Consider the following 26,484-nt stretch of genomic DNA (forward strand, 5'->3'; position numbering starts at 1 on the left):
CATTACAGTTGAGGGACAATGGGAACGAAATTCTGCTTTGAAAATTGTATAACTTTGTAACCCCACTTTTGAGAAAATGGCCCTTGAGTGTGATACTGGAGAGCTCTTCTTTGTCTACACCCATTCAGCATCATTGACACCCTCTTAAGCTTAAGCCCCCACCCAAGCTCTGTCCATTTTATTTATGCTAGGAACCTCTGGATGGCTTGTGTACACTGTAACTTCACTTTTGAGAAAATGGCCTTTGAAGGTTTTAGTACCTACTGGAGAGCTCTTCTTTGTCTACACCCATTCAGCATCGTTCACACCCTCTTAAGCCTTATCCCCACCCATCTCTTTAAGGATTCACATGTGAGGCCATGTGCTAAACAGAGCGAGTGCAGTAGTGTGCTGAACAACCAAAGATTTCATGACTAAAGGTCTATACTACGTCTATCGACATGTCTGTAGGCAGTTGTCGTAGTGACATCATGAACATTCTATTGACGTCTGACATCAAACTTGCCATTGTCGTTATGAAAAAGCAGAAACACAAAAACGACAGGCTGCATGACATCAGCAGCCTGGTGATCCAAAACATTATAACTGGTGTATTTTAACACCAATAAGTACATTTATTTCAAAATGAATTTAGAATATGTCAATCTAGTAAAACAGGCAACTAAAAGCAACTTTCTAAACAATGGTTTGGTTAGTTTCTAGCTTGTTAGCTAGCAAGTTAAGTAGATCGTTAAGTTAGCTGGCTAGCCAATTCAAATAATGACTGTATCATATAGCTGACAGCATCTTAACTTTAGCAAAGTTGATTCATTATTACAGGGAAATAAACTCACAACAAGATCATTATTTACCAGTTAATGGCAAACTAATTACAGAAAATAGGATGTGAGTGTGACAAAATAAAAGCAGGACATTCCACTGGAGAATATTAAAACTTGGACACTGTCTCATATCCTATTTTGACTTTGGAGCAGGTCATATTGTTCTTCACATTACCGTCTCTGGTAAACACACACACTACAGCAAATAAAATGAAAGTTAATTTGTTGCAGGATACAGAAGGTGTAAACGGTACAGTCAAATGGTTACTTGCATAATGGGAGTCTTTTGTTTAGATATGTAGCTAGCTAGCTAAACAATTAACCATAATCCCAAGTCATGTTCCTACCCTGCAGGTAGCTAAAGCTAACCAACTAGCTTTAACTACCTGCAGCTTTAGCTACTCGCTAGCTAGCTAACATTAGGCCATAAACTAGCAATGCAAATGGCTCTGAGATACAAATAATATTCCTACACAGATAATACACGTAACGTTAGCAAGCGAGCCAGCTAGCTAGCTAAGAGTATGCATTAACTTGCAATGAAAATGACTTTCCGTCAAAATTAGAAACTTATAATATCTGAAAATGTAGCTAGCTAGACTCTCTTACCCTTATACATGTATGAACGCTTCTCCCTCTCTGTCACCATGGTTTCCCTTAGTTTGAAGATGTAATCCAGAGACAGGTATTTTATACAACAGCCTTCTGTGTGTTCTCTCTTCGACTCCCTCTGAATATTTGCAATCAAACGGCAGAATTACTCTCCTTAGCTATCATACTCTGCTTCCACCGGACATTCCACTGATTTCAAAACTCCATTAAGTAGAAAGCATTAGCAACACTTTTTCAGTTCTTTGTGATATCTTCAAAAAAAATGTGTTAGAAAGAATTACCATCACATACTGAGCAGCTCATGTAATAGACAGAAGCGACCTACATGGTAGACCAATCCAAACTAATCTCTCGGCATGTCCAGCCCATTCATTATCTCAGCCAATCATGGCTAGCGGGAAGGTTTCTGTCTTCTTCCATGGCTAAACCAACTAGGCTCGTAATTTAACAATTGTATTCATATTTTGAGATGGCATACATGTTTCTTATTAACTTCTTGGTGACAGGGGGCAGTATTTTCACGTCCGGATGAAATGCATGCCCAGATTCAACTGCCTGCTACTCATCCCCAGAAGATAAGATATGCATATTATTAGTAGATTTGGATAGAAAACACTGAAGTTTCTAAAACGGTTTGAATCATGTCTGTGAGTACAACAGAACTTATGGAGCAGGCGAAACCCAGAGGACAAACCATTCAGATTTTTTTTTTTAGGTCACTCTCTTTTCAATGGGATATCTTTGGGAATCCAGATTTCTAATGGACCTTCTTGCAGTTTCTATCGCTTCCACTGGATGTCAACAGTCTTTAGAAATTGGCTGAGGTTATTCCTTTGTGTAATGAAGAAGTACGGCCATCTTGAAAGAGGGTAACTTGAAGTGTAGTGTTAGAGGCGCGTGACCAGAAAGCATGCTAAAGTTAGTTTTCCTCCTGTATTGAACAGATCATCCCGTCTTCAATTTTATTGATTATTTACGTAAAAAAATACCTAAAGTTGTATTACAAAAGTAGTTTGAAATGTTTTGGCAAAGTTTACAGGTAACTTTTGAGATATTTTGTGGTCACGTTGCGCAGGTTGGAACCAGTGTTTTTCTGGATCAAACGTGCCAAATAAATGGACATTTTGGATATATATCAACGGAATTAATCAAACAAAAGGACCATTTGTGATGTTTATGGGACATATTGGAGTGCCAACAAAAGAAGCTCGTCAAAGGTAAGGCATGAATGATATTTTTATTTCTGCGTTTTGTGTCGCGCCTGCAGGGTTGAAATATGGTTTCTCTCTTTGTTTACGGAGGTGCTATCCTCAGATAATAGCATAATTTGCTTTCACCGAAAAGCTTTTTTGAAATATGACATGTCGGCTGGATTCACAACAAGTGTAGCTTTAATTTGGTATCTTGCATGTGTGATTTCATGAAAGTTTGATTTTCATAGTAATTTATTTGAATTTGGCGCTCTGCATTTTCACTGGCTTTTGTCCAGGTGGGACACTAGCGTGCCACATATCCAAGAGAGGTTTAAGGTACATGTTTCTTATTAAGGTACATGTTCCAGAAAGCATTTCTGACAAAAAACGCAATTTGATAAAAAAAATATATGTTTACGTTGAAATGCATGTCTTGTGAAGTAGTGATGCTCGACATATGCCTAGTTTCCTGAAACGAGTCACAGATAGATCAACATAATGGCCACAGATGGTGCAGCAGTGCTTGTGTATAAAGTCACCAGCTGACAGACTCAGTCTGTAGTTTACCTGGTAATCAGATACATAACCTGATATAGCAGATTAAGTAGTTTGTCCTGTTGAAGGAGGGCACAAGTAATGTCATAAGCAGGCATAGTGTGACTCACCACAGTCTGCAGTTTACCAGGTCTCAGGTGGCTGAAGGGAAACACTATGACCAGGAACTTCTCCATAGTCAGGTAGGTCAGCAGCAGAACTGATACCTGGAAGACAGCATCACAGTTACAAACATACACTTTGTCTCTGTCTCTGTCTCTCGACAGTCAGGTAGGTCAACAGCAGAACTGATACCTGGAAGACAGCATCACAGTTACAAACATACACTTTGTCTCTGTCTCTGTCTCTCGACAGTCAGGTAGGTCAACAGCAGAACTGATACCTGGAAGACAGCATTACAGTTACAAACATACACTCTTGTCTCTGTCTCTCAACAGTCAGGTAGGTCAACAACAAAACTGATACCTGGAAGACAGCATTACAGTTACAAACATACACTTTGTCTGCCTTTGTCTCTGTCTCTCGACAGTCAGGTAGGTCAACAACAAAACTGATACCTGGAAGATAGCATTACAGTTACAAACATACACTTTGTCTCTGTCTCTGTCTCTGTCTCTCAACAGTCAGGTAGGTCAACAAAAAAACTGATATCTGTAACATGCAGTATTACAGTTACAAACACACACTCTCTCTGTGTCTCTCGCTCTTCCTTGTCAGATAGATCAGAAACAGAAATTATACCTGCAGATACAGCATTACAAGAGGTCAAGACAACTGATTCCTGTAGTAGAACAGTGGACTCTGTAGTAGAACAGTGGACTCTGTAGTAGAACAGTGGACTCTGTAGTAGAACAGTGGACTGGCACTCTGTTTCTACTTTCTTGCCGACTATGGAATTGTCCTGCCAAACAGACCGGGACCTAATGAGTGACAATGATTTGGCATGATGGCACAAACAGACTGGGACTACTAGAACATCGTGATCCTCCAGACTTCTTCAGGGGAAACAGCTTGGGCTGCCAGTTTTGTGCGTCCCAACTGGCACACCACATTGCACCCTAAAGTAGTGCACTACATTGAGGGAAGGTTACCCTTTGGAACACTTCCTCAGTCAGAAATGTATTGGGAGAGAAAATATATTCAGGACATTGTGAGTTAGCCTGCAGACAGGACATGACGTTCTGGAAGAATCAGAATGAGAGCAGAGAAATATAGAAAAAATTCACTCCGGGATTCTTAATTTATGTCTGTAATCTGACACCAATAACTATACTCATTATTCTCATTGTACCTCTGAGGACTTTCTCTCCATCCACAGGCGTGTCTGTGTGTACGCGCGTGTTAATTCACCTCTGAGGAGAGCATAGCCAGGAATCCGATGGTTCGACATTCCACACTCTCCATCCACAGGAGAGCGTTGCGATTGTACTCCCCTCGGAACTTCACGTCAAACACACCGACAAAGAACAGGTACACACCCATCAGACAGTCTGCACCTGGGGAGAGCGAGAGAGAGAGAGAGAGAGAGAACTCTAATACATTCTCGCTGACTGTATATATTTGCCATGGGTTCAAAGAGTTCAAGATTGTATCTGGGTACTTTGTCTTGTGTTGTGAGAAAGAGAGCTAGAAATCAAAAAGCAAATTATCTTAACAGAGAAAAATTTCCTCCTTTTTGCTACCTATATCCCCCCACTAGAATCCCCATACTTTAATGAAGACATATTCTCTATCCTAAAGGGTGATCGTCTATGCCCAGGGACATGTACTAGTATATGGTGTTGGATTCTGGGTTAAACTTGACAGAATAAACTTTGTTAAGCTTTTTTTACTCTGAGAATTAGAACCTAACAATGGCGGCCTAAATGTCAGAACTGGACAAGAACCTGACACCCTCAGCACACATATGGACAAGCACCTACCTGGAGGTGACAGCATTCCCTCCCAAATATACCGCCCTGGACACAATTACCACAAAACAACCAACAAGAAAATGGGTCACAACTCTTGCAGCTATGTCACATGCAGGGTACACCTACAGCTTGTCCCTTGGCAGTAGTACTGTAGACTGCTTTATCACTGACCTCAACCCAGAGTCTCTCAGAGCGTTCACAGTCAGCCCACTGACACCCCTATCAGACCACAGCAAAATCACACTACTTGAACAAAGCAATACTCAATCATGAGACATCAAAGCCAAAGGAACTGAATAATATTAAGAAACTATCGGGCAACAATAAATCCAATCCTTCTAGACAATTTCCTGGACATAATGGTTTCACTGCAATAGAGAAGGTGTAAACCTGCATGTAGAAAGCCTAAACTGTATATTTGACCGCTCAGCTTTCTTATTAACAAATCAATCAATTTCAAGCAGACAACCTAAAAAATGTATTACAACATTGGCAAATGGTTTGAGGAGGAATGCAAAACCCTAAGAAAGAAATTGAGCAACCTATCCAACCAAAAACAGAAACCCAGTAAACCCGAGTCTACACCTTCACTATGGTGAATTACTAAAACAATACAGAAATACTCTACGGAAAAAGAAGGAACAGCACGTCAGAGATCAGCTCAATGTAATTGAAGAATCGATAGAATCTAACGACTTCTGGGAACATTGGAACACATTAAACAAACAACCATACGAATAAATATTGATCCAAAACGGAGATGTGTGGATAAACCACTTCTCCAATCTTTTTGGATCTATAACAAAGAACAAACAGCAACACAAGGTTATGTGTCCGAAACAGAGATGTATGGGTAAACCACTTCTCCAATCTTTTTGGATCGATAACAAAGAACAAACAGCAACACAAGATTATGTGTCCGAAACAGAGATGTATGGGTAAACCACTTCTCCAATCTTTTTGGATCTTTAACAAAGAACAAACAGCAACACAAGGTTATGTGTCCGAAACAGAGATGTATGGGTAAACCACTTCTCCAATCTTTTTGGCTCTATAACAAAGAATAAACAGAAAAAACATATACATGATCAAATACAAAATCTTAGAATCAGCTATTAAAGAACCAGAACCCACTGGATTCTCCAATTACATTGAACTACAGGACAAAATACAAACCCTCCAACCCAAAAAGGCCTGTGGGGTTGATGGTATCCTAAATTAAATTATAAAATATACAGACCACAAATTTAAATTGGCTATACTTTAACATCATCCTCACGTCTGGCATATTCCCCAATATTTGGAACCAAGTACTGATCACCCCAATCCACAAAAGTGGAGAGAAATTCGACACCAATAATTACTGTGGGATATATCAACAGCAACCTTGGGAAAATCCTCTGCATTATCATTAACAGCAAACTCCTATGTTTCCTCAGTGAAAACAACGTCCTGAGCAAATGTCAAATTGGGTTTTAACCGAATTACCGTACAAAAGACCACATATTTACCTTGCGCACCCTAATTGACAAACAAACCAAAACAAAAGTAAAGTATTCTCCTGCTTTGCAGAACTCAATATGGCATGAAGGTCTACTATATAAATTGATGGAAAGCGATGTTGGGGTAAAACATACAACATTATAAAATCCATGTACACAAACAACAAGTGTGCTGGTAAAACACACAGATTTCTTTCCTCAGGGTCATGGGTTGAGACAGGGATGCAGCTTGAGCCCCACCCTCTTCAACATACTGTGCCTACAGAAATTCTACACCCCCTTGAACATTTTTCACATTTTGCTACCTTAAAATGTAATTTTACCTACAGATCTACACAACCTTCTCCACATTTTCAAAGTGAAAGAAAGTTATAGATTATACATTTTCCAAATTAAGGAAAAACAACAACAAAAAGAACCCAAAGATGTCTTGATTACGGATGTCATCACACCTCTTTTTCACATGAATACTTGATGAAAGCACCTTTGGCAGCCATTACAGCAAACATTTGGGAATAATATTCTACCAACTTTGCACTACTCTTAGGGCAACCTATATCCATTGTTTTCGTCAAAATTGCTCAAGCCTGTTAAATTTGTTTGGGAATCGTTGATGGACAGCCATATTCAAACTTTGTCTGTGATTTTCAAGCTAATTTAAGTCAGGACTGACGCTAAAACTCCTCAGGAACACTCAACAACTCTTGGAAAGCCAGTCTGGTGTATATTTTGTAATTGTCCCATAGAAAAATACAACTTTAGCTAAGGGTTAGGTTTTCAGAAGACTGAGGTGGGGTTTTTTGCAAATTTTTAACCGAGCCTTTAATCAGTTCATTTTTCTTCTGATCCTGACAAACTCTCCAGTCTCTGCCGATGACATGCCAACACAACATGATGCTGCCACCACAATACTTAAAAACAGAGATGGTTTCACTTTGTGTTGTATTGGATTTTTATCTAACTCTGTCGTTTTTAATTTGTATTCTTTTGTTCTTTATTCTTCTGCGGGACAATTACAATTTTTTTTAATGCAAAGACACAACACAATGGCTTACCAAGTGGTGTTGAGTGTTGCTGAGTGGTCTAGTCTCAGTTGTGACTTAAATATGCTTTAAAAAAAAACAGAAACAAGATTTAAATATCACTGTCCATCAACGACCCCCAACCAAAGTATTCAGACCACTTGACTTTTTCCACATTTTGTTACGTTACAGCCTTATTCAAAATGTATAAAATCATTTTCCCCTCAAAACAGGTTTTTAGAAATTAGTGCAAATGTATAAATAATAACGCTAGAAGCTTGGCACACTTGTATTTGGGGAGTTTCTCCCATTCTCTGCATATCCTCTCAAGATCTGTCAGGTTGGATGGGGAGAGTCGCTGCACAGCTATTTTCAGTTCTCTCCAGAGATGTTCGATCAGGTTCAAGTCCGGGCTCTGGCTGGGCCACTCAAGGACATTCAGAGACTTGTCCCGAAGCTACTCCTCCTTGTCTTGGCTGTGTGTTTAGGGTCGTTGTCCTGTTGGAAGGTGAACATTTGCCCCATTCTGAGGTCCTGAGCAGTCTGGAGAAGGTTTTCATCAAAGATCTCTGTACTTTTCTCTGTTAATCTTTGCCGTGATCCTGACTATTCTCCCAGTCCCTGGGGCTGAAAAACATCCCTATAGCATGATGCTGCCACCACCATGCTTTACTGTAGGGATGGTGCCAGGTTTCCTCCAGATGTGACACTTAGGATTCAGGCCAAAGTGTTCAAGCTTGGTTTAATCAGACCAGAGAATCTTGTTTCTCATAGTCAGAGTCCATTAGGTTCCTTTCGGCAAACTCCAAGCAGGCTGTCATGTGCCTTTTACTGAGGAGTGGCTTCAATCTGGCCACTCTACCATAAAGGCCTGGTTGGTGGAGTGCTGGTTTGCCAACTACACAGAGGAGCTCTGGAGCTCTGTCAGAGTGACCTCCCTGACCAAGGCCCTTCTCCCCCGATCGCTCAGTTTGGCTCCAGGAAGAGTCCAAACTTCTTCCATTTAAGAATGAGGCCACTGTGTTCATGGGGACCTTCAATGCTGCAGAAATGTCTTGGTACTTTTCCCCAGATCTGTGCCTCAACACAATCTTGTCTCGGAGCTCTACGGACAATTCCTTCGACCTCATGGCTTGGTTTTTGCTCTGACATGCACTGTCAACTGTGGGACCTTACATAGACAGGTGTGTGCTTTTCCAAATCATGTCCAATCAAATGAATTTACAACAAGGTGGACCCCAATCAAGTTGTAGAAACATCTCAAGGATGATCAATGGATAAAAGGGTCTAAATATTTATGTAAATACGATATTTACGTTTTTATATTTTTTAATAAAATAGCCACGCATTTTTGCTTTGTCATTTTGGGGTATTGTGTGTAGATTGACTAGGAAAAAAACAATTGAATCCATTTTAGAATAAGCCTCTAATGTTACAAAATGTGGAAAAAGGGAAGTGGTCAGACTGCTTTCCGAATGTCAATGAGTTGACAAGGGCACTAGAACAGTCTGCAGCACCCAGCCTCACCCTACTAGAATCTGAAGTCAAATGTCTACTGTTCGCTGATGATCTGGTGCTTCTGACGCCAACTAAGGAGGGCCTACAGCACCTAGAATGTCTGCACAGATTCTGTCAGACCTGGGCATTGACAGTGAATCTCAGTCATACAAAAATAATGGTGTTCCAGCTGCCGGAACAAGCACTACAAATTCCATCTAGACACCGTTGCCTTAGAGCACATCAGCACCACAGGTAAATTCCACAAAGCTGTAAATGATCTGAGAGACAAGGCAAGAAGGGCCTTCTACGCAATCAAAAGGAACATACAATTCAACATCCCAATTAGGATCTGGCTAAAAATACTTGAATCAGTTCTATAACCCTTTCCCTTTATCGTTGTGAGGTCTGGGGTCCACTCACCAACCAAAACAAACACCAAATTGAAACTCTGCATGCAGAATTGAGCAAAAACATGTTCTGTGCACAACATTATCCACCAAATAATGCAAGCAGAGCAGAACTACCTAAAAGGAAGCAATTCTCATACCTTCCATAACAAAGCCATGGCCTACAGAGAGGGGAACCTGGAGAAGAGTCCCCCTCAGCCAGCTGGTCCTGGGGCTCTGTTCACAAACACAAACAGATCCCACAGAACCCCAGGACAGCAAAACAATTAGAACCAGCCAAATCATGAGAAAACAAAAAGAGAACGTCCGGACACAATTTTTAAACAGAGAAAACTGGAATGCTATTTGGCTCTAAACAGACAGTACATATTAGCCGAAGTCTTGACCACTGTGACTGACCCAAAATGAAGAAAAGCTTTGACTATGTACAAACTCAGTGACCATAGCCCTTGCTATTGAGAGAGGTCGCTATAGGCAGAACTTGCTCTCAAGGGAAGACTGGCTATATGCCCACTGCCCACAAAATGAGGTGGAAACCGAGCTGCACTTCCTAACTGCCTGCCAAATGTATGACCATATTATAGAGACATGTTCCTCTCAGATTACACAGACACACAAATAATTAGGAAATAAATCAAATTTTGACAAACTTCCATACCAATTAGGTGAAATACCACAGTGTGTCATCACAGCAGAAAGATTTGTGACCTGTTGCCAGAAGAACAGGGCAACCAGTGAAGAACAAACAACATTGTAAATACAATCTATTTGTTTATTTATTTCCCTTTCATTCTTCAACTATTTGCTTATTGTTACAACACTGTACATAAAACAAATATATAACATTTGAAATGTCTCTATTCTTTAGAAACTTGTGTGTAATGTTTACTGTTCATTTCTGATTGGTTATTTTACTTTTGTTTATTGTCTATTTCAGTTGCATTGGCAATGTAAACATACACAGTTTATTAGGTACACCACCCCCGTTCCCAAAAATGGTTCGCTCCTATAGACAGTGAGTCATGTGACCGTGGCTTGCTATATAAAGCACAGAGACGGGCATCAAGGCATTCAGTTACTGTTCAATTGAATGTTAGAACGGGCAAAACGAGTGACCTCAACAAACTTTGACCATGGTATGATGGTCGGTGCCAGGCTCGCCAGTTCCAGTATCTCCGAAACGGCCGGTCTCCTGGGATTTTCACGCACCATAATATTTAGGGTTTACCGAGAATGGTGAAGAAGAAGAAGAAAAAAAAAGGCATCCAGTCAGCGGCAGTCCTGAGGGCGAAAACAGCTTGTTGATGAGAGGTGTCGAAGGGGAATACCAAGCTAACAGCCACAAACAGTCAAACAACGGCGCAGTACAACAATGGTGTGCAGAATGGTCGGTCTTAGTCACGGATGGACAATTGCAGCAGACGACCACACCGGGTTCCACTCCAATCAGCTAAAAACAACAAGAAGTGACACCAGTGGGCAGGCGATTCCCAACACTGGACAATTGAGGAGTAGAAAAACATTGCCCTTGTCTGATGAATACCATTTCCTGTTGTGTCGTGCTGATGGCAGAGTCAGGATTTGGTGTAAGCAGCGTGAGTCCATGGCCCCATCCTGCCTGGTGGCGGTGGTGGAATGTAGTGGGGAATGTTTTCCTGGAACACGTTAGGTCCCTTGATACCAATTGAGCAACATTTCCATTCCAGAAGAACCGGTACTAGACGGTGTGGCTGAGTATATATGTTTCCCAAGCCAATAAAGCACTTTGGATATCATTTAATTGCGAGAGGGTGACAGAGAGAAAGATAAATAGAGGTTGGATTAGCAGCCAGGTTGCTCTAAATCAACTTTGAAATTCAATTTCCAGCCAGGTCCCCAGGAGGTCGGGAGATGCCAACACTAGGGACAAAGGTGAGCGCTATTACATTCAAGTAGGCTGGGTTTTGCTAGGGTGTTGTGGACGGATGGGCGTAAAGCAGTGGTGTAAAGTACTTAAGTAAAAACAATGTCAAGTACTTAAGTAAAAACAATGTAAAGTACTTAAGTAAAAACAATGTAAAGTACTTAAGTAAAAACAATGTCAAGTACTTAAGTAAAAACAATGTAAAGTACTTAAGTAAAAACAATGTAAAGTACTTAAGTAAAAACAATGTAAAGTACTTAAGTAAAAACAATGTAAAGTACTTAAGTCGTTTTTTGGGGGGGGGGGTAGTTGTATTGTACTTTACTATTTATATTTTTTTGCCAACTTCACTCCACTAATGAAAATAATGTACTTTTTACTCCATACATTTTCCCCGACACCCATTTTGAGATAAAAAATGGTCCGATTCACACACTTATCAAGAGAGCATCCTTGCTCATCCCTACTGCCTCTGGTCTGGTGGACTCGCTAAACACAAATGCTTAGTTTGTAAATTATGTCTGAGTGTTAGATTGTGCCCCTGGCGATCCGTCAATAAAAAATAAATAACAAAATTGTGCTGTCTGGTTAAAATATGACATTTGAAATGGCTTCCGTACGGGAGTTGTAGCGATGAGACAGGATAGTAGCTACTACAACAATTGGATACCACGAAAATTCGGGAGAAAAAGGGGTAAAATTAAAAAATAAATAAATAAATAAGACAATTGAAATGAAATGGCTAATACATTAACTTTTTTTTTGGGGGGGGGGGGGGGCACTTTCATTTACTTTTAATAGTTTTGTATATTTCAAACCAAATACTTTCAGACTTTTACTCAAGTAGTATTTTACTGAGTCATTTTCTATTAAGGTATCTTTACTTGTACTCAAGTACGACGATTGGGTACTTTTTCCACCACTGGGCGTAAGCCACGGGCTCCGGGTCCATGGGCAGTTGTGTAAAGTAACGAAGTACAAATACTGAAGTATTGTTTGGGGGTATCTGTACTTTAGTATTTATATTTCTGTTGACTTTGACTTCATACATGAAAACTAAAGAAAAGTATACATTTCCTCCCATACATTTCCCGACACCTTCTTTACTCGCAACAAAATCAAATCAATCTGAAGCTGGAAGAAAACAACAAATCATGTTGGAAAAAAGAATCAAGCAACATTGGCGAGTCGACACACTCATGGGTGAACTTGTTTTTCAAGGCAGTAGGTCGACGACATGCAGAGTTGATCCAATCTTCATCAGTTTGGGCAAATCCAAGGGTCCTAAAGTGTATACCCCCCAACCCCACCAGGAGCCTATCACTTGCAAAACATTCATCCACTCAGCAGCACTTTGCCCAAGCGTGTCCGAAATTGCACAAGCATGTCTGACATCGCTCTACCACCACCTCCTGACGAGGATGAACACCCTTGGCCGTATCTAAAATAAATGTTTTCTTTTTTCGGGAATGAAGGATTCATCCTACCGGATGAAATGTCTGTTATGTTTACCGAAAGTTCAGGAAATACTAGTGTTCGAGAACTCGCCGTCTAACATAAAAAAACACATTGAGGTAACCTTAAGCCTACTGTTAGCTTGCTAGCTAGCTAGAATAACATTAGCATTCTAATTAGCATGCTAGCTAACATTAGCTAACCTAGCTAGCCCACATTTGCTAATGCAGGAAGCAGTATTAGTTGATGCTAGCTAATCCTATACCTAAATAGTTCACGAGCTAGTAGCTACCTACTTTAGCTGGCTAAAATGTACCCAGATTCAGAAGCTTTGTTAGATAACGCAATCTAACTAAACTGACATGGGCTAACTAGCTTGTCGACAAGCTAGCTAACTAGTAGTTTCTGAATCTGGACACATTTTAATCAGCTAACTTTAGTCTAGCCAAATACCTTTTCTCTAAACACCTGGTTATCTATTCCTTGTGTTAGTTGATAAAGTTGTTCTTACCTAGCTAATTACTGTAGACTTAAGTTATTGACGTAACCTACAATTAACATAGTTTTTTCCTCATTGTAATATTAAATGTTGGTCACAAACTCTCACATAACTAATGTTGTTTAGAATTTTAAAATTAGGATCCTATACCTTAAGTATTTGGTGATGGTAGTTATCTAGCTAACTAACTATCTTTCTCTTTTCCGTTTTTTATTATTTCAGAAAAATAATGTACACCTTCTTAAGAAATATTGAGTACTTACAGCAAACACTCTGAAGAGAAAACGTGCCCCTGAGACTCCCTCCACCATCAAGCAGAGCACATTACTGAAGACAGTGTCTCAAAAATCCATTGACAAAGCTGTGGTCAAGTATGTGGTCCAAGGGCTCCAACAATTCACTATTGAACAAGAACCGTTCAGATAGTTTGTCCAGGATCTGCCGCCTAACTCATATCAAGGTCCCACTGTGCTCCAGGATTAATGAAGCCTCCAAGGAAATGAAGAAGGCGGTGACTGAGACCATGAGAGGAGTTGACTACATCGCCACCACCACCGACTGCTGGTCTGGCAAGAAGACGGAGCTTTATTGGTGTTACAGCCCACTGGATAGACCCTGACAGTCTCAACAGATGCTCTGCAACCCTGGCCTGTAAACGGTTGAGAGGATCGCACACCTTTAACTTCTTATGGCTGGGGGGCTGTATTGAGTAGCTTGGAAGAATAAGTTGCCCAAAGTAAACGGCCTGCTCTTCAGTCTCAGTTGCCAATATATGCATATTGTTATTAGTATTGGATAGAAAACACTAACGTTTCTAAAATTGTTTGAATGATGTCTGTAAGTATAACAGAACTCATATGGCAGGCAAAATCCTGAGGAGAAATCAAAACAGGAAGTGGGAAATCTGAGCTTGGTATGTATTCACCACAGTTCCCATTGAAATCCCCTTGAGATATTAATGATTTTGCACTTCCTAGGGCTTCCACTAGATGTTAACCGTCTATAGACATTTGAATGAGACTTCTACTGTGTTGTGGGACTGAATGAGAGCAGAATGTATCAGGTGACTGGCAGTCAGCCATTTTCTGATCACGCGCATTCCTCATGGTAACCACTTGCATTCCATTGCTCATGAAGACACAAAGGTATACTCCGGTTGGAACTTTATTGAAGCTATATGTTAAAAACATCCTAATGATTGATTCTGTGCTTAGTTTGAAATGTTTCTTCGACCTACTTTTTGAAGTTTTTGTCCGACGTAACGCTTACCAGAATGAGCATTTAGATATGTATACCAAACGCGCTAACAAAAGGAGGTATTTGGCCATAAATAACGGACATTATCGAACAAAACAAACATAAATTGTGGACCTAGGATTCCTGGAGTGCTTTCTGATGAAGATCATCCAAGTAAGGGAGTATTTATCATGTAATTTCTTGCATATGTTGACGCCAACATGGTGGCTATTGTGACTATTTTTCTGAGCGCCATCTCAGATTATTGCATGGTTTGCTTATTCCGTAAAGTTTAAAAAAAAAATCAGACACAGCGGTTGCATTAAGGAGAGGTATATCTATAATTCCATGTATATAACTTGTATTATCATCTACATTTATGATGAGTATTTATGTTGAATGATGTGGCTATGCAAAATCACTGGATGTTTTTGGAACTAGTGAATGTAACGCGCCAATGTAAACTCATATTTGGATAAATATGAACTTTATCAAACAAAACATACATGTATTGTGTAACATGAAGTCCTATGAGTGTCATCTGATGAAGATCATCAAAGGTTGGTGATTAGTTTTATCTCTATTTGTGCTTTTTGTGACTGCTATCTTTGGCTGGAAAAAATGGCTGTGTTTATTGTTGTTTGGTGGTGACCTAACATAATCGTTTGTGGTGCTTTTGTGGTGCTTTTGCTGTAAAGCATATTTGAAATCGGACACTGTGGTGGGATTAACAACAAGATTACCTTTAAAATGGTATGAGATACATGTATGTTTGAGGAATTTTAATTATGAGATTTTTGATGTTTTGAATTTTTCGCCCTGCACTTTCACTGGCTGTTGTAATATCATCCCGTTAACAGGATGTCAGCCCAGGAGGATTTATTAATGTGTTGACAGGCACCCTAAATGACATCCATTCTGATTTTGAATTCCGAGTTAAGATTGTGAGAACAACAACAGACAAAGGTTCCAACTTCTTGAAAGCTCTCAAAGTTTTTTGGTGAAGATGAAAACAACGAGACAGTGGAAGCAGCGGGTGGTGCAGCAGATCAGCCAAGACAGGAAGATGGTTAAGAGGAACAATAGGAAGGTGAAGGATTGGAGTTTGTTGATGTGGCAATGATCCTGAATGAAGATGATGGATTTGAGTACAAGCTGATGCGCCCGAATGCTACAAGGTGGAACTCCTGAGGATCGTCAAAGACAAAGGAGAGGCGGTCGTCAGAGTTCTCGGCACAGACTTCGAGGTTCCAATGTTAGTAAGGATTATGTATTATTTTGTCATAATTTAAGGTCTTGAATGTTGTCTAAATCGGTTGCAGTGTTTCCTGACCCTTTGCTTGGGGACTTTTTCACATGTTGTAGCCTATCATTGATCCATTTAGTCAACTACTCATCCAGCCATTGATTACTGTAGTTGAATCAGGTGAAATGGTTAGTGGTCCCCTTTATATAGGGTTAGGAAACACAACGTTATTATTATTCAAATTTTTTTTCACAGGTTCAATTCAGCTGAACTCGCCTTCCTCACAGAGTATGCTGCCACCATGAGCCCAGTCGCAAAGGCCCTCAACATCCTGCAGGCTGAAACCAATGTCCAGATGGGGTGGCTACTTCCAACTACCAACCTGCTGATCACAAAACTTGACCGAGTCCCTGAGGTACTGTAAGCCTCTGGTGGATGTGCTACAACTGGGACTGAAGAAGCGCTTCAGCCACATGTTTCACGAACCTGAGCTTTATCGCAGCAGCATTCCTTCTCCAAAAAACAAAAACAAAAAAAGAATGTGGACAAAGGATGATGCCACCATCAGAATGGGTAAGACAACATCTGTAAGCTGTCTCACACCCTTACCTGCCTCAGCTGCCTGTGAAAAGGCTGTTCAGCATTGCAGGACTTGTTTTCAGCCCCAGGAGAGCAAGGCTGGATTCCAGAAACTTTGAAAACCAGCTTTTACTGAAGATGAACTGTAAATTCTTCAAGTAATGATAGCTTCACGCTAACAAGCCCAAGGACACAGATGCCTTATGCGTTTTTGTAAATTTTCGTTTCAAATTCACAAGTTCTAGGTGTCCTTGTTACAAAGACATGACCTGACACCCTGATTTCTAATGCAGTTCCAACAGTGGCGATGTCCTCATGTTCCTACTTTAAAAAAAATATTTCTGTATAGGGTTCTATTATAGGATGTTGTTTCTAAAGCAAAGTGACAGTGATTGTAAAGTGCTTACGTTTACTGGCTATATTCCTTCATTAAGGCATACTTCTATTTTGTCTGTCAGAGATGTATTTTGAAGTGTTGCCTATTTGAGAATCCACATTGTAAAAACATAAAAAGAATCTGAGCTCTTCTTGCATCCGTAAGACTGCGATGGAACATTTACAAGATGATATTATAATACTGTGTATGCATCGAATAGCTATGATGAGTACTCGCTCATCTGTGTCTGTGGGACAGAGTTGGGCCTCTGGAGCTTGAGCTGACAATTGATTGATTTACCTACAGACTGCATTCCATAGACAAGATGTGGTCGGTATAACCGAGATAGAGATAGCCTGGAGGAGTAGAACAAAACCATTATTGTTCCTAATCATCCTAGCATCTGGGAATCTAAGCCCGGTTGGGGATTAAACAACACCAGGTGCAGATAACCACAAGATGAACCCGAGGTGACTTATGATGCCCCCCGATCTGCATGGGAGGGGTGGAACCAGCTATGACTAAGCATTTTTTGATCTACTATATAAGAACTCTGCATTGTCTGTAAGGTTAAGCTCTCGGAGACACACACTTCAGAGTCTGTGGTCGACCAGCTTATTATTAATTAATATTGCAATAAAGAATCAATGTTAAATAAAGATTGATTGTTTGAATAATTGTCCAAATCTCTCTTAGTATACATGAATTTTCCACGACAACTGTTACCTCTCAGAAAAGCTCAAACAAAATAAAAGGTCTGGCTGTTTTTCTTTTTGGATTTATGGCTCTTGCGTTTCATTTCCTTTTGATACTTAAGTACATTTACCTTAAGGCTATTGTTTTTGATACTTAAGTACATTTACCTTAAGGCTATTGTTTTTGATACTTAAGTACATTTACCTTAAGGCTATTGTTTTTGATAGTTAAGTACATTTACCTTAAGGCTATTGTTTTTGATACTTAAGTACATTTACCTTAAGGCTATTGTTTTTGATAGTTAAGTACATTTACCTTAAGGCTATTGTTTTTGATACTTAAGTACATTTACCTTAAGGCTATTGTTTTTGATACTTAAGTACATTTACCTTAAGGCTATTGTTTTTGATAGTTAAGCACATTTACCTTAAGGCTATTGTTTTTGATACTTAAGTACATTTACCTTAAGGCTATTGTTTTTGATACTTAAGTATATTTACCTTAAGGCTATTGTTTTTGATACTTAAGTACATTTACCTTAAGGCTATAGTTTTTGATAGTTAAGTACATTTACCTTAAGGCTATTGTTTTTGATACTTAAGTACATTTACCTTAAGGCTATTGTTTTTGATACTTAAGTACAATTAATATCAGGTACTTTAAGACTTTTACTCAAGTCGTATTCTAATGGGTGACTTTTACTTGAGTCATTTTCCAGAAAGGTATCTTTACTTTTAATCAGCCAGTGTGATGACGAATACGGGCCTCCAGGCCTAGGAGATGGCTCCGTTTCTTTTAACTACGAGGAGCCCATGTTGGATGAGACTGTTTTTGAGGGTTAAGACTGTATTTTTATGAAGATTGCAATAAAAATCCTGACAGGAAGCGTTGCAATTGGATATAGGCATACAACAGTCATTGATGAATATCAAATGTACATACATGTATCAGTTTGGATTAATTTGGGATACTATTTATGTTTCCATATAGTATCTTAGGTATCAGTGTTTATTATTTAGTCATTAAGGGTGGATTGATAAGAGAATATGTTTTACTTGTGTTTTAATAAATGATTAGAATATTACACTCTGAAACCATAACTCTGAAACCATATGATTGTATGAAATTGATTAAATCAAATCAAATTTATTTGTCACATACACATGGTTAGCAGATGTTAATGCGAGTGTAGCGAAATGCTTGTGCTTCTAGTTCCGACAATGCAGTAGTAACCAACGAGTAATCTAACCTAACAATTCCACAACTACTTACTACCTTATACACACAAGTGTAAAGGGATAAAGAATATGTACATAAAGATATATGAATGAGTGATGGTACAGAGCGGCATAGGTACGATGCAGTAGATGGTATAGAGTACAGTACATACATATGAGATGAGTAATGTAGGGTATGTAAACAATGTGGCATAGTTTAAAGTGGCTAGTGATACATGTATTACATAAAGATGCAGTAGATGATATAGAGTACAGCATATACATTATTGTCACCAAGATGGCATAGCAGTCAGATGTCTTTTGTCCTTGTCTTGTCATGTCCCGTATATATATATATTTACAACTTTCTTTGCATACCTTTTTATATATATTTTATATATTTTCCATAAACTCAACTTCAAAACACTCTCCTGCAACCAGCCTCACCAATTTATATAAAAAAAGAATGTATTATTTACCTCAAATCTGTAATCCTCCATAGAAGCTAACCAGAAGCTATCCAGAAGCTAACCAGAAGCTAGGCAGAATCTAGCCAGAAGCTAGCCAGAAACCAATCAGAAGCTAGCCAGAAGCTAGTTAGCTTCTTTACTGGCTAATCGTTAGTATTCAGCTAACCACGGTTTGTGGTCATCAGCTATCCTTTAGCTCGAAATTCTATCGCCAGTTTTGTACGGCGCGGCTCGGACCGGAACATACCGGACCTATTTTTCTTTCCATGTCCCCGGATTTCAACCGCAAGCTCTGGACATTTATACCTGGATCTCACAGCTAGCTAGCTGCTATCCGTGTGACTATCGGCTTACGTCGATCCCGGAGCAAACATCAATTATTCCGGAGCTAGCCAGCTGAAGAGTTCCATCAGCCACTCCTGGGCTACAATCACCTATCCGGACCCGTTTTACTGCCAACGCGGAGCCCCACTGGGCCTTCACAACTGCACTACCGACGTTATCTGCCCGAGGGAGTTATCCAACTGGCCCCTCCGTCGCGACGTTACCTGAACGCCCATCTGCGGTCCGCTAACCGTTAGCTATAGCTATAGATATATATCTATTTTTTTTTTGCGAATTGGATTGATCCCCTCTACCACACGGAACCCCACTAATCCTACCGACGGAAACGCACGAGGTGGCTAAAAACAGACCTCCATCCTATGCTAGCTTGCTACCGATGGCCCGGCTAGCTGTCTGAATCGCCGTGACCCCAACCAACCTCACTACTCACTGGACCCTTTTGATCACTCGACTAAGCATGCCTCTCCTTAATGTCAATATGCCTTGTCCATTGCTGTTCTGGTTAGTGTTTATTGGCTTATTTCACTGTAGAGCCTCTAGTCCTGCTCACTATACCTTATCCAACCTATTAGTTCCACCACCCACACATGCGATGACATCTCCTGGTTTCAATGATGCTTCTAGAGACAATATCTCTCCCCTCATCACTCAATACCTAGGCTTACCTCCACTGTATTCACATCCTACCATACCTTTGTCCGCTTTTAGCCATACCCTTATCCTACTCCTCCTCTTTTCCTCTGGTGATGTAGAGGTGAATTCAGGCCCTGCAGTGCCTAGCTCCACTCCTATTCCCCAGGCGCTCTCTTTTGATGACTTCTGTAACCGTAATAGCCTTGGTTTCATGCATGTTAACATTAGAAGCCTCCTTCCTAAGTTTGTTTTATTCACTACTTTAGCACACTCTGCCAACCCAGATGTCCTAGCTGTGTCTGAATCCTGGCTTAGGAAGACTACCAAAAATTCTGATATTTTCATCCCAAACTACAATATTTTCAGACAAGATAGAACTGCCAAAGGGGGCGGTGTTGCAATCTACTGCAAATATAGCCTGCAGAGTTCTGTCCTACTATCCAGGTCTGTACCCAAACAATTTGAACTCTACTTTTAAAAATCCACCTCTCTAAAAACAAGTCTCTCACCGTTGCCGCCTGCTATAGACCACCCTCTGCCCCCAGCTGTGCTCTGGACACCATATGTGAACTGATTGCCCCCCATCTATCTTCAGAGCTCGTGCTGCTAGACGACCTAAACTGGAACATGCTTAACACCCCAGCCATTCTACAATCTAAGCTTGATGCCCTCAATCTCACACAAATTATCAATGAACCTACCAGGTACCTCCCCAAAGCCGTAAACAAGGGCACCCTCATAGATATCATCCTAACCAACTTGCCCTCTAAATACACCTCTGCTGTCTTCAACCAAGATCTCAGCAATCACTGCCTCATTGCCTGCATCCGTAATGGGTCAGCGGTCAAACGACCTCCACTCATCACTGTCAAACGCTCCCTGAAACACTCCAGCGAGCAGGCCTTTCTAATCGACCTGGCCTGGGTATCCTGGAAGGATATTGATCTCATCCCGTCAGTAGAGGATGCCTGGTTATTTAAAAAAAATGCCTGCCTAACCATCTTAAATAAGCATGCCCCATTCAAGAAATTTAGAACCAGGAACAGATATAGCCCTTGGTTCTCCCCAGACCTGACTGCCCTTAACCAACACAAAAACATCCTATGGCGTTCTGCATTAGCATCGAACAGCCCCTGTGATATGCAGCTTTTCAGGGAAGCTAGAAACCATTATACACAGGCAGTTAGAAAAGCCAAGGCTAGCTTTTTCAAGCAGAAATTTGCTTCCTGCAACACTAACTCAAAAAAGTTCTGGGACACTGGAGAATAAGAACACCTCCTCCCAGCTGCCCACTGCACTGAAGATAGGAAACACTGTCACCACTGATAAATCCACTATAATTCAGAATTTCAATAAGCATTTTTCTACGGCTGGCCATGCTTTTCACCTGGCTAGAGAGCCATCTCTCATCTCTCATCTCATCTCTCTCCATCTCTCTCTCCACCTCTCATCTCTCTCTATCTTTCATCTCAATCTCTCTCTCCATCTCTCTCCATCTCCCATCTCTCTCCATCTGTCTCTCTCTCTCTCTCCATCTCTCATCTCATCTCTCTCCATCTCTCTCTCCATCTCGCTCCACCGCTCATCTCTCTCCATCTCTCATCTCAATCTCTCATCTCTCATCTCTCTCCATCTCTCATCTCAATCTCTCTCTCCATCTCTCATCTCATCATCTCTCATCTCATCATCTCTCATCTCTCTTCATCTCTCTCCACCGCTCATCTCTCTCCATCTCTCTCTCCATCTCTCTCTCCACCGCTCATCTCTATCCATCTCTCTCCATCCCTCTCATCTCAATCTCTCTCTCCATCTCTCTCCATCTCCCATCTCTCTCCATCTGTCTCTCTCTCTCTCTCCATCTCTCATCTCATCTTTCTCCATCTCTCCCTCTCATCTCTCAATCTATCCCTCTCATCTCTCTCTCTCAATCTCTCATCTCAATCTCTCTCTCCATCTCTCATCTCATCTCTCTCCAACGCTCATCTCATCTCTATCCACGGCTCATCTCTCTCCATCTCTCATCTCATCTCTCTCATCTCTCCCTCTCATCTCTCTCTCTCCATCTCTCATCTCATCTCTCTCCATCTCTCTCTCCATCTCGCTCCACCGCTCATCTCTCTCCATCTCTCATCTCAATCTCTCATCTCTCTCCATCTCTCATCTCAATCTCCCTCTCCATCTCTCATCTCATCAATTCAATTCAATTCAATTCAATTCAAGGGCTTTATTGGCATGGGAAACATGTGTTAACATTGCCAAAGCAAGTGAGGTAGACAACATACAAAGTGAATATATAAAGTGAAAAACAACAAAAATTAACAGTAAACATTACACATACAGAGGTTTCAAAACAGTAAAGATATTACAAATGTCATATTATATATATCATCATCTCTCATCTCATCTCTCTCCATCTCTCATCTCATCTCTCTCCATCTCTCTCCACCGCTCATCTCTCTTCATCTCTCATCTCTCTCCACCTCTCTCTCCACCGCTCATCTCTATCCATCTCTCTCCATCCCTCTCATCTCAATCTCTCTCTCCATCTCTCATCTCAATCTCTCTCTCCATCTCTAATCTCATCATCTCTCATCTCTCTCAATTTCTCGCTCCACCGCTCATCTCTCTCTCATCTCTCTCCATCTCTCTCTTCATCTCTCATATCTCTCCATCTCTCATCTCATCTCATCTCTCTCCATCTCTCTCTCCACCGCTCATCTCTTTCCATCCCTCTCCATCTCTCTCTCCATTTCTCATCTCAATCTCTCTCTCTCTCCATCTCTCTCCATCTCTGTCATCTCAATCTCTCTCTCCATCTCTCTCTCCACCGCTCATGTCTCTCCATCACTCATCTCTCTCCATCTCTCTCTCCATCTCAATCTCTCTCTCTCCATCTCTCTCCATCTCTGTCATCTCAATCTCTCTCTCCATCTCTCTCTCCACCACTCATGTCTCTCCATCACTCATCTCAATCTCTCTCTCCATCTCTCATCTCATTTCTCTCCACCGCTCATCTCTCTCCATCTCTCTCTCCATCTATCTCATCTCTCTCCATCTCATCTCCATCTCTCCCTCTCATCTCCATCTCTCCCTCTCATCTCTCCATCTCTCCCTTTCACTAAAAGTATATATATACACAACCTGTATACAACCTTATGCTATACTAGGAAAATTGTGTTTAGGGCCAAATCCTGGCCTCTGGTACTTTTTCAGCAGCATAAGTGAGAGCAGATCCGCTGGAGACATGGCCCAGTGAAACATGGCCCAGTGAGACATGGCCCAGTGAGACATGGGTGCCGGTCTGCGTAGATGGAAAGGGAAAAGCCTGAGCATTTTGAGTAAAACACTGAGGTACATACTATATGGGAATGCGCCATTAGAGGATGCAACAATGTACCTGTCACATTATGGCGTCTGTTAGAGCCTCCATTTCGAAGTAGTCCGTTTTCTTCTTATACTATTATACTTATACTAACAACTATGAGTTGGTAAACAAATTGGTAGGTTACATACTGTCAGCTGGAGTGTGTTGTCTGAACAGATATAAAGCCCAGGGTGGTGATTTACTAACATCTGCAGTGATGGAATGTTTGCTCATGAGTAGAATTCATTGGCTGATCCCTACTGATAAACTGTGATCCTTCCTTAACCTATAGGAAGTCCCACCCAGTTGACTACTTCAAAATGGTGAAAGTCCTCAATGGCACTACCCATGCTAAAACAGGCATTTGGGCACTAGAGTCTTCTATCTATCTCTATGATTTAAAAAAAAAACTACTTCCTCTTCTCACTTTGTTGAGACACACTGATCATTTTCTCCTTCCACATTAGTGCTCCCCTGTGTGTGTTCTTACCGATGGCCTGTTGCCAGCTGATTTATCTCTCTGATGTATTTGGCCAGTGTTTGATTTGACACTGCCAGGGAAGGTTCCTGTGTTTGTGTGTGTGTGTGTGTATGTGTGTGTGTATGTGTGTGTGTGTGTGTGTGTGTGTATGTGTGTGTGTGTGTGTGTGTGTGTGTGTGTGTGTGTGTGTGTGTGTGTGTGTGTGTGTGTGTGTGTGTGTGTGTGTAAGTCTGCGAGTGTGCATCTGTGAATAGGGTAGGAGGTAGTAAAGGTATGGGGAAGAGAGATATAGGGGGCAGCAGGATCTGGTATGGAGAAGAGAGATATAGGAGGCAGCAGGATCTGGTATGGAGAAGAGAGATAGGAGGCAGCAGGATCTGGTATGGGGAAGAGAGATATAGGGGGCAGCAGGATCTGGTATGGAGAAGAGAGATATAGGAGGCAGCAGGATATGGTATGGGGAAGAGAGATATAGGAGGCAGTAGGATCTGGTATGGGGAAGAGTGAATAAGGGGGCAGTAGGATACGGTATGGGGCAGCAAGATATGGTATGGGGAAGCAGGAAAGATGGCCTGGCCTGGAGCTGGCTAAGTGTAGTTTCATTTAGACCTTCCTGGCCTGCTGACACATTTACCTAGACTGAGATCTACACAGGGGAGAGGGATGGGGGAGAGAGACGAGAGGAGAAAAGAGGAGAGAGGGATGGAGAGAGGCGGAGGAGAAGGAGAGAGCAAGAGAGAGGAGAAAGAGATGAAGGAGAGAGGCACAGAAAGATAGCAAGACGATTGAGATAAAGAGAGGAGAGAAAAGGATGGGTGATTCATCCTAGCTGATGAATGATAGATGAGTAACAGGTGTTTGTTGTGAAATAATAGCGAGGGAGTGAGAAAATATTAAAGAGAGGAAAAAGAGGCTACAGGGAGCTGCCATAGAGACATATAGAGGACTCGTTCTCGTCTTCTGTGCCATTATAGTGTCGGTGACAGCATCGGCAGCACCATTGAGGCAATCTCACGATTGGCTGATCCCTACTGATGATCTGGTTGGACATGAAAGGAGAGAGTGTGAAAGAGAGGAGAGAGACAGAGAGTGAAAGTGAGAGAGAGAAAGAGTGAGAGAGAGAGAAAGTTAAAGTGAAAGAGAGAGAAAGAGAGCAAGAGAGGGAGAGAGAGGAGAGAGGGAGAGAGAAAGAGAGGAGAGAGAGAAAGAGAGCGAGAGGCTATAGGGAGCTGTCTTGTCTGACCTGCCATGGTGTCTCCAACTGAGATCAGCAGCTGCTATGCCCTGATGACTTTCACTCAAAGTGAGTGTGTGTGCCTGTGTGTATGTCTGTGCCGCATGTCTGTGTGTCCTGTGTCATGACTCTCGCTCCTGGGTGAGAATCAAAGATAGCCAGCCAGCCAGCCAGCCCCCCCCCCCCCCTCTCCCACCAGAGAGGAAGAGGGGGAGTGGGGCCGGTTGTATGAATCTAACGACCTGTCGTAAACTTTCTGTCTCTTGCACTACAGTATGGAAAAGTTAAAAATCCTTTGTGTGTTGAGAGACTCATGCCAAAACTTCAAACATCAAAAGATTGTACATTGGAACATCAGTTTTCAAATCCAAACATCTGGAATGGTTGGTGGGGCTGCAAACAATAAATCCTGTGAAAAGTGTATTGTTTTGTGATATCATTAAGGACGATATAACTAAATAACTGTAACTCTACCAATGTATACGGCCCAGTTATCAGATTTACATCTAAATGTTGTAAAACTTATATTATTAAATATAAAACTATTTGTGAGAAGATGAAATGCTATTTTAGCCTTCTGAATGAGAATTGTTTTTCATATAAACTTTTGCCAAGCCAGTAACCACGCCCACGTGAGCAAAGAGATTGTGGCAACGTGATGGACCCGCCATCCAAGGCGAGTGCATAAAAGGACTGCTAAAGAGATTTACAGCAGACCAGAAAACATGGAGCTGTGGCTACACATTGAAATGATATACAACTACAAGACCAGTATACGGTAAGACTCAAACTCTTCAGTGAAGAAGATAAAGACTACATCGGAACATTCAGTCTGCAGCTGTTTAAGTATTTTAGTCAATTAAACTCGAACAGTAACCACCGCGTGTGTACCTCTGATGTATCCAGTCTAACGAACACTCAGAGACAAAGAGGCCTACTACAACTGAGGACATTGTGACCTCTGGTGGAAAACCCGAGACCTACATAGAACTACTCACCATAGATGGACGAGTGGTTTCAACAGAGAGATGACGAATGCATACAAGCGTAAATATGTGTTGCATTTATTTTTCGAATGAGCGGTCGTTCATGTGCAAAGTATTTATTTTTCATAAGTATAGCTTCCACATGTATGTACCAGCCACTCTCTTTGTCTCTCCCTCTCTCTTTATCTTACTCTTCCATTGTGTAATAAGCCGTCATATTGGGTTAGTCCACAAGGGAC

General features: G+C 41.1%; 1 protein-coding gene across 3 annotated transcripts in view; it reads right to left on the reverse strand.

Moving 5' to 3' along the window:
* The window catches only part of LOC110510244 (relaxin receptor 2), a 185,448-nt gene that overhangs the window by 22,472 nt on the left and 136,492 nt on the right, over positions 1 to 26,484 (reverse strand). For all 3 annotated transcript variants that reach the window (XM_090226478.1, XM_036967526.2, XM_036967527.2), the window contains 2 exons: positions 4,532 to 4,677; positions 3,292 to 3,387 (listed from right to left, as the gene is read on the reverse strand). In XM_090226478.1, the coding sequence (XP_090082604.1) occupies positions 3,292 to 3,387; positions 4,532 to 4,677 (242 nt within the window). The remainder of the gene's footprint in view (positions 1 to 3,291; positions 3,388 to 4,531; positions 4,678 to 26,484) is intronic.

The sequence above is a fragment of the Oncorhynchus mykiss genome, chromosome 29 (assembly GCF_057628025.1).
Source record: "Oncorhynchus mykiss isolate SJ-2025 chromosome 29, ASM5762802v1, whole genome shotgun sequence".
In the NCBI taxonomy this organism is placed as follows: Eukaryota; Metazoa; Chordata; class Actinopteri; order Salmoniformes; family Salmonidae; genus Oncorhynchus; species Oncorhynchus mykiss.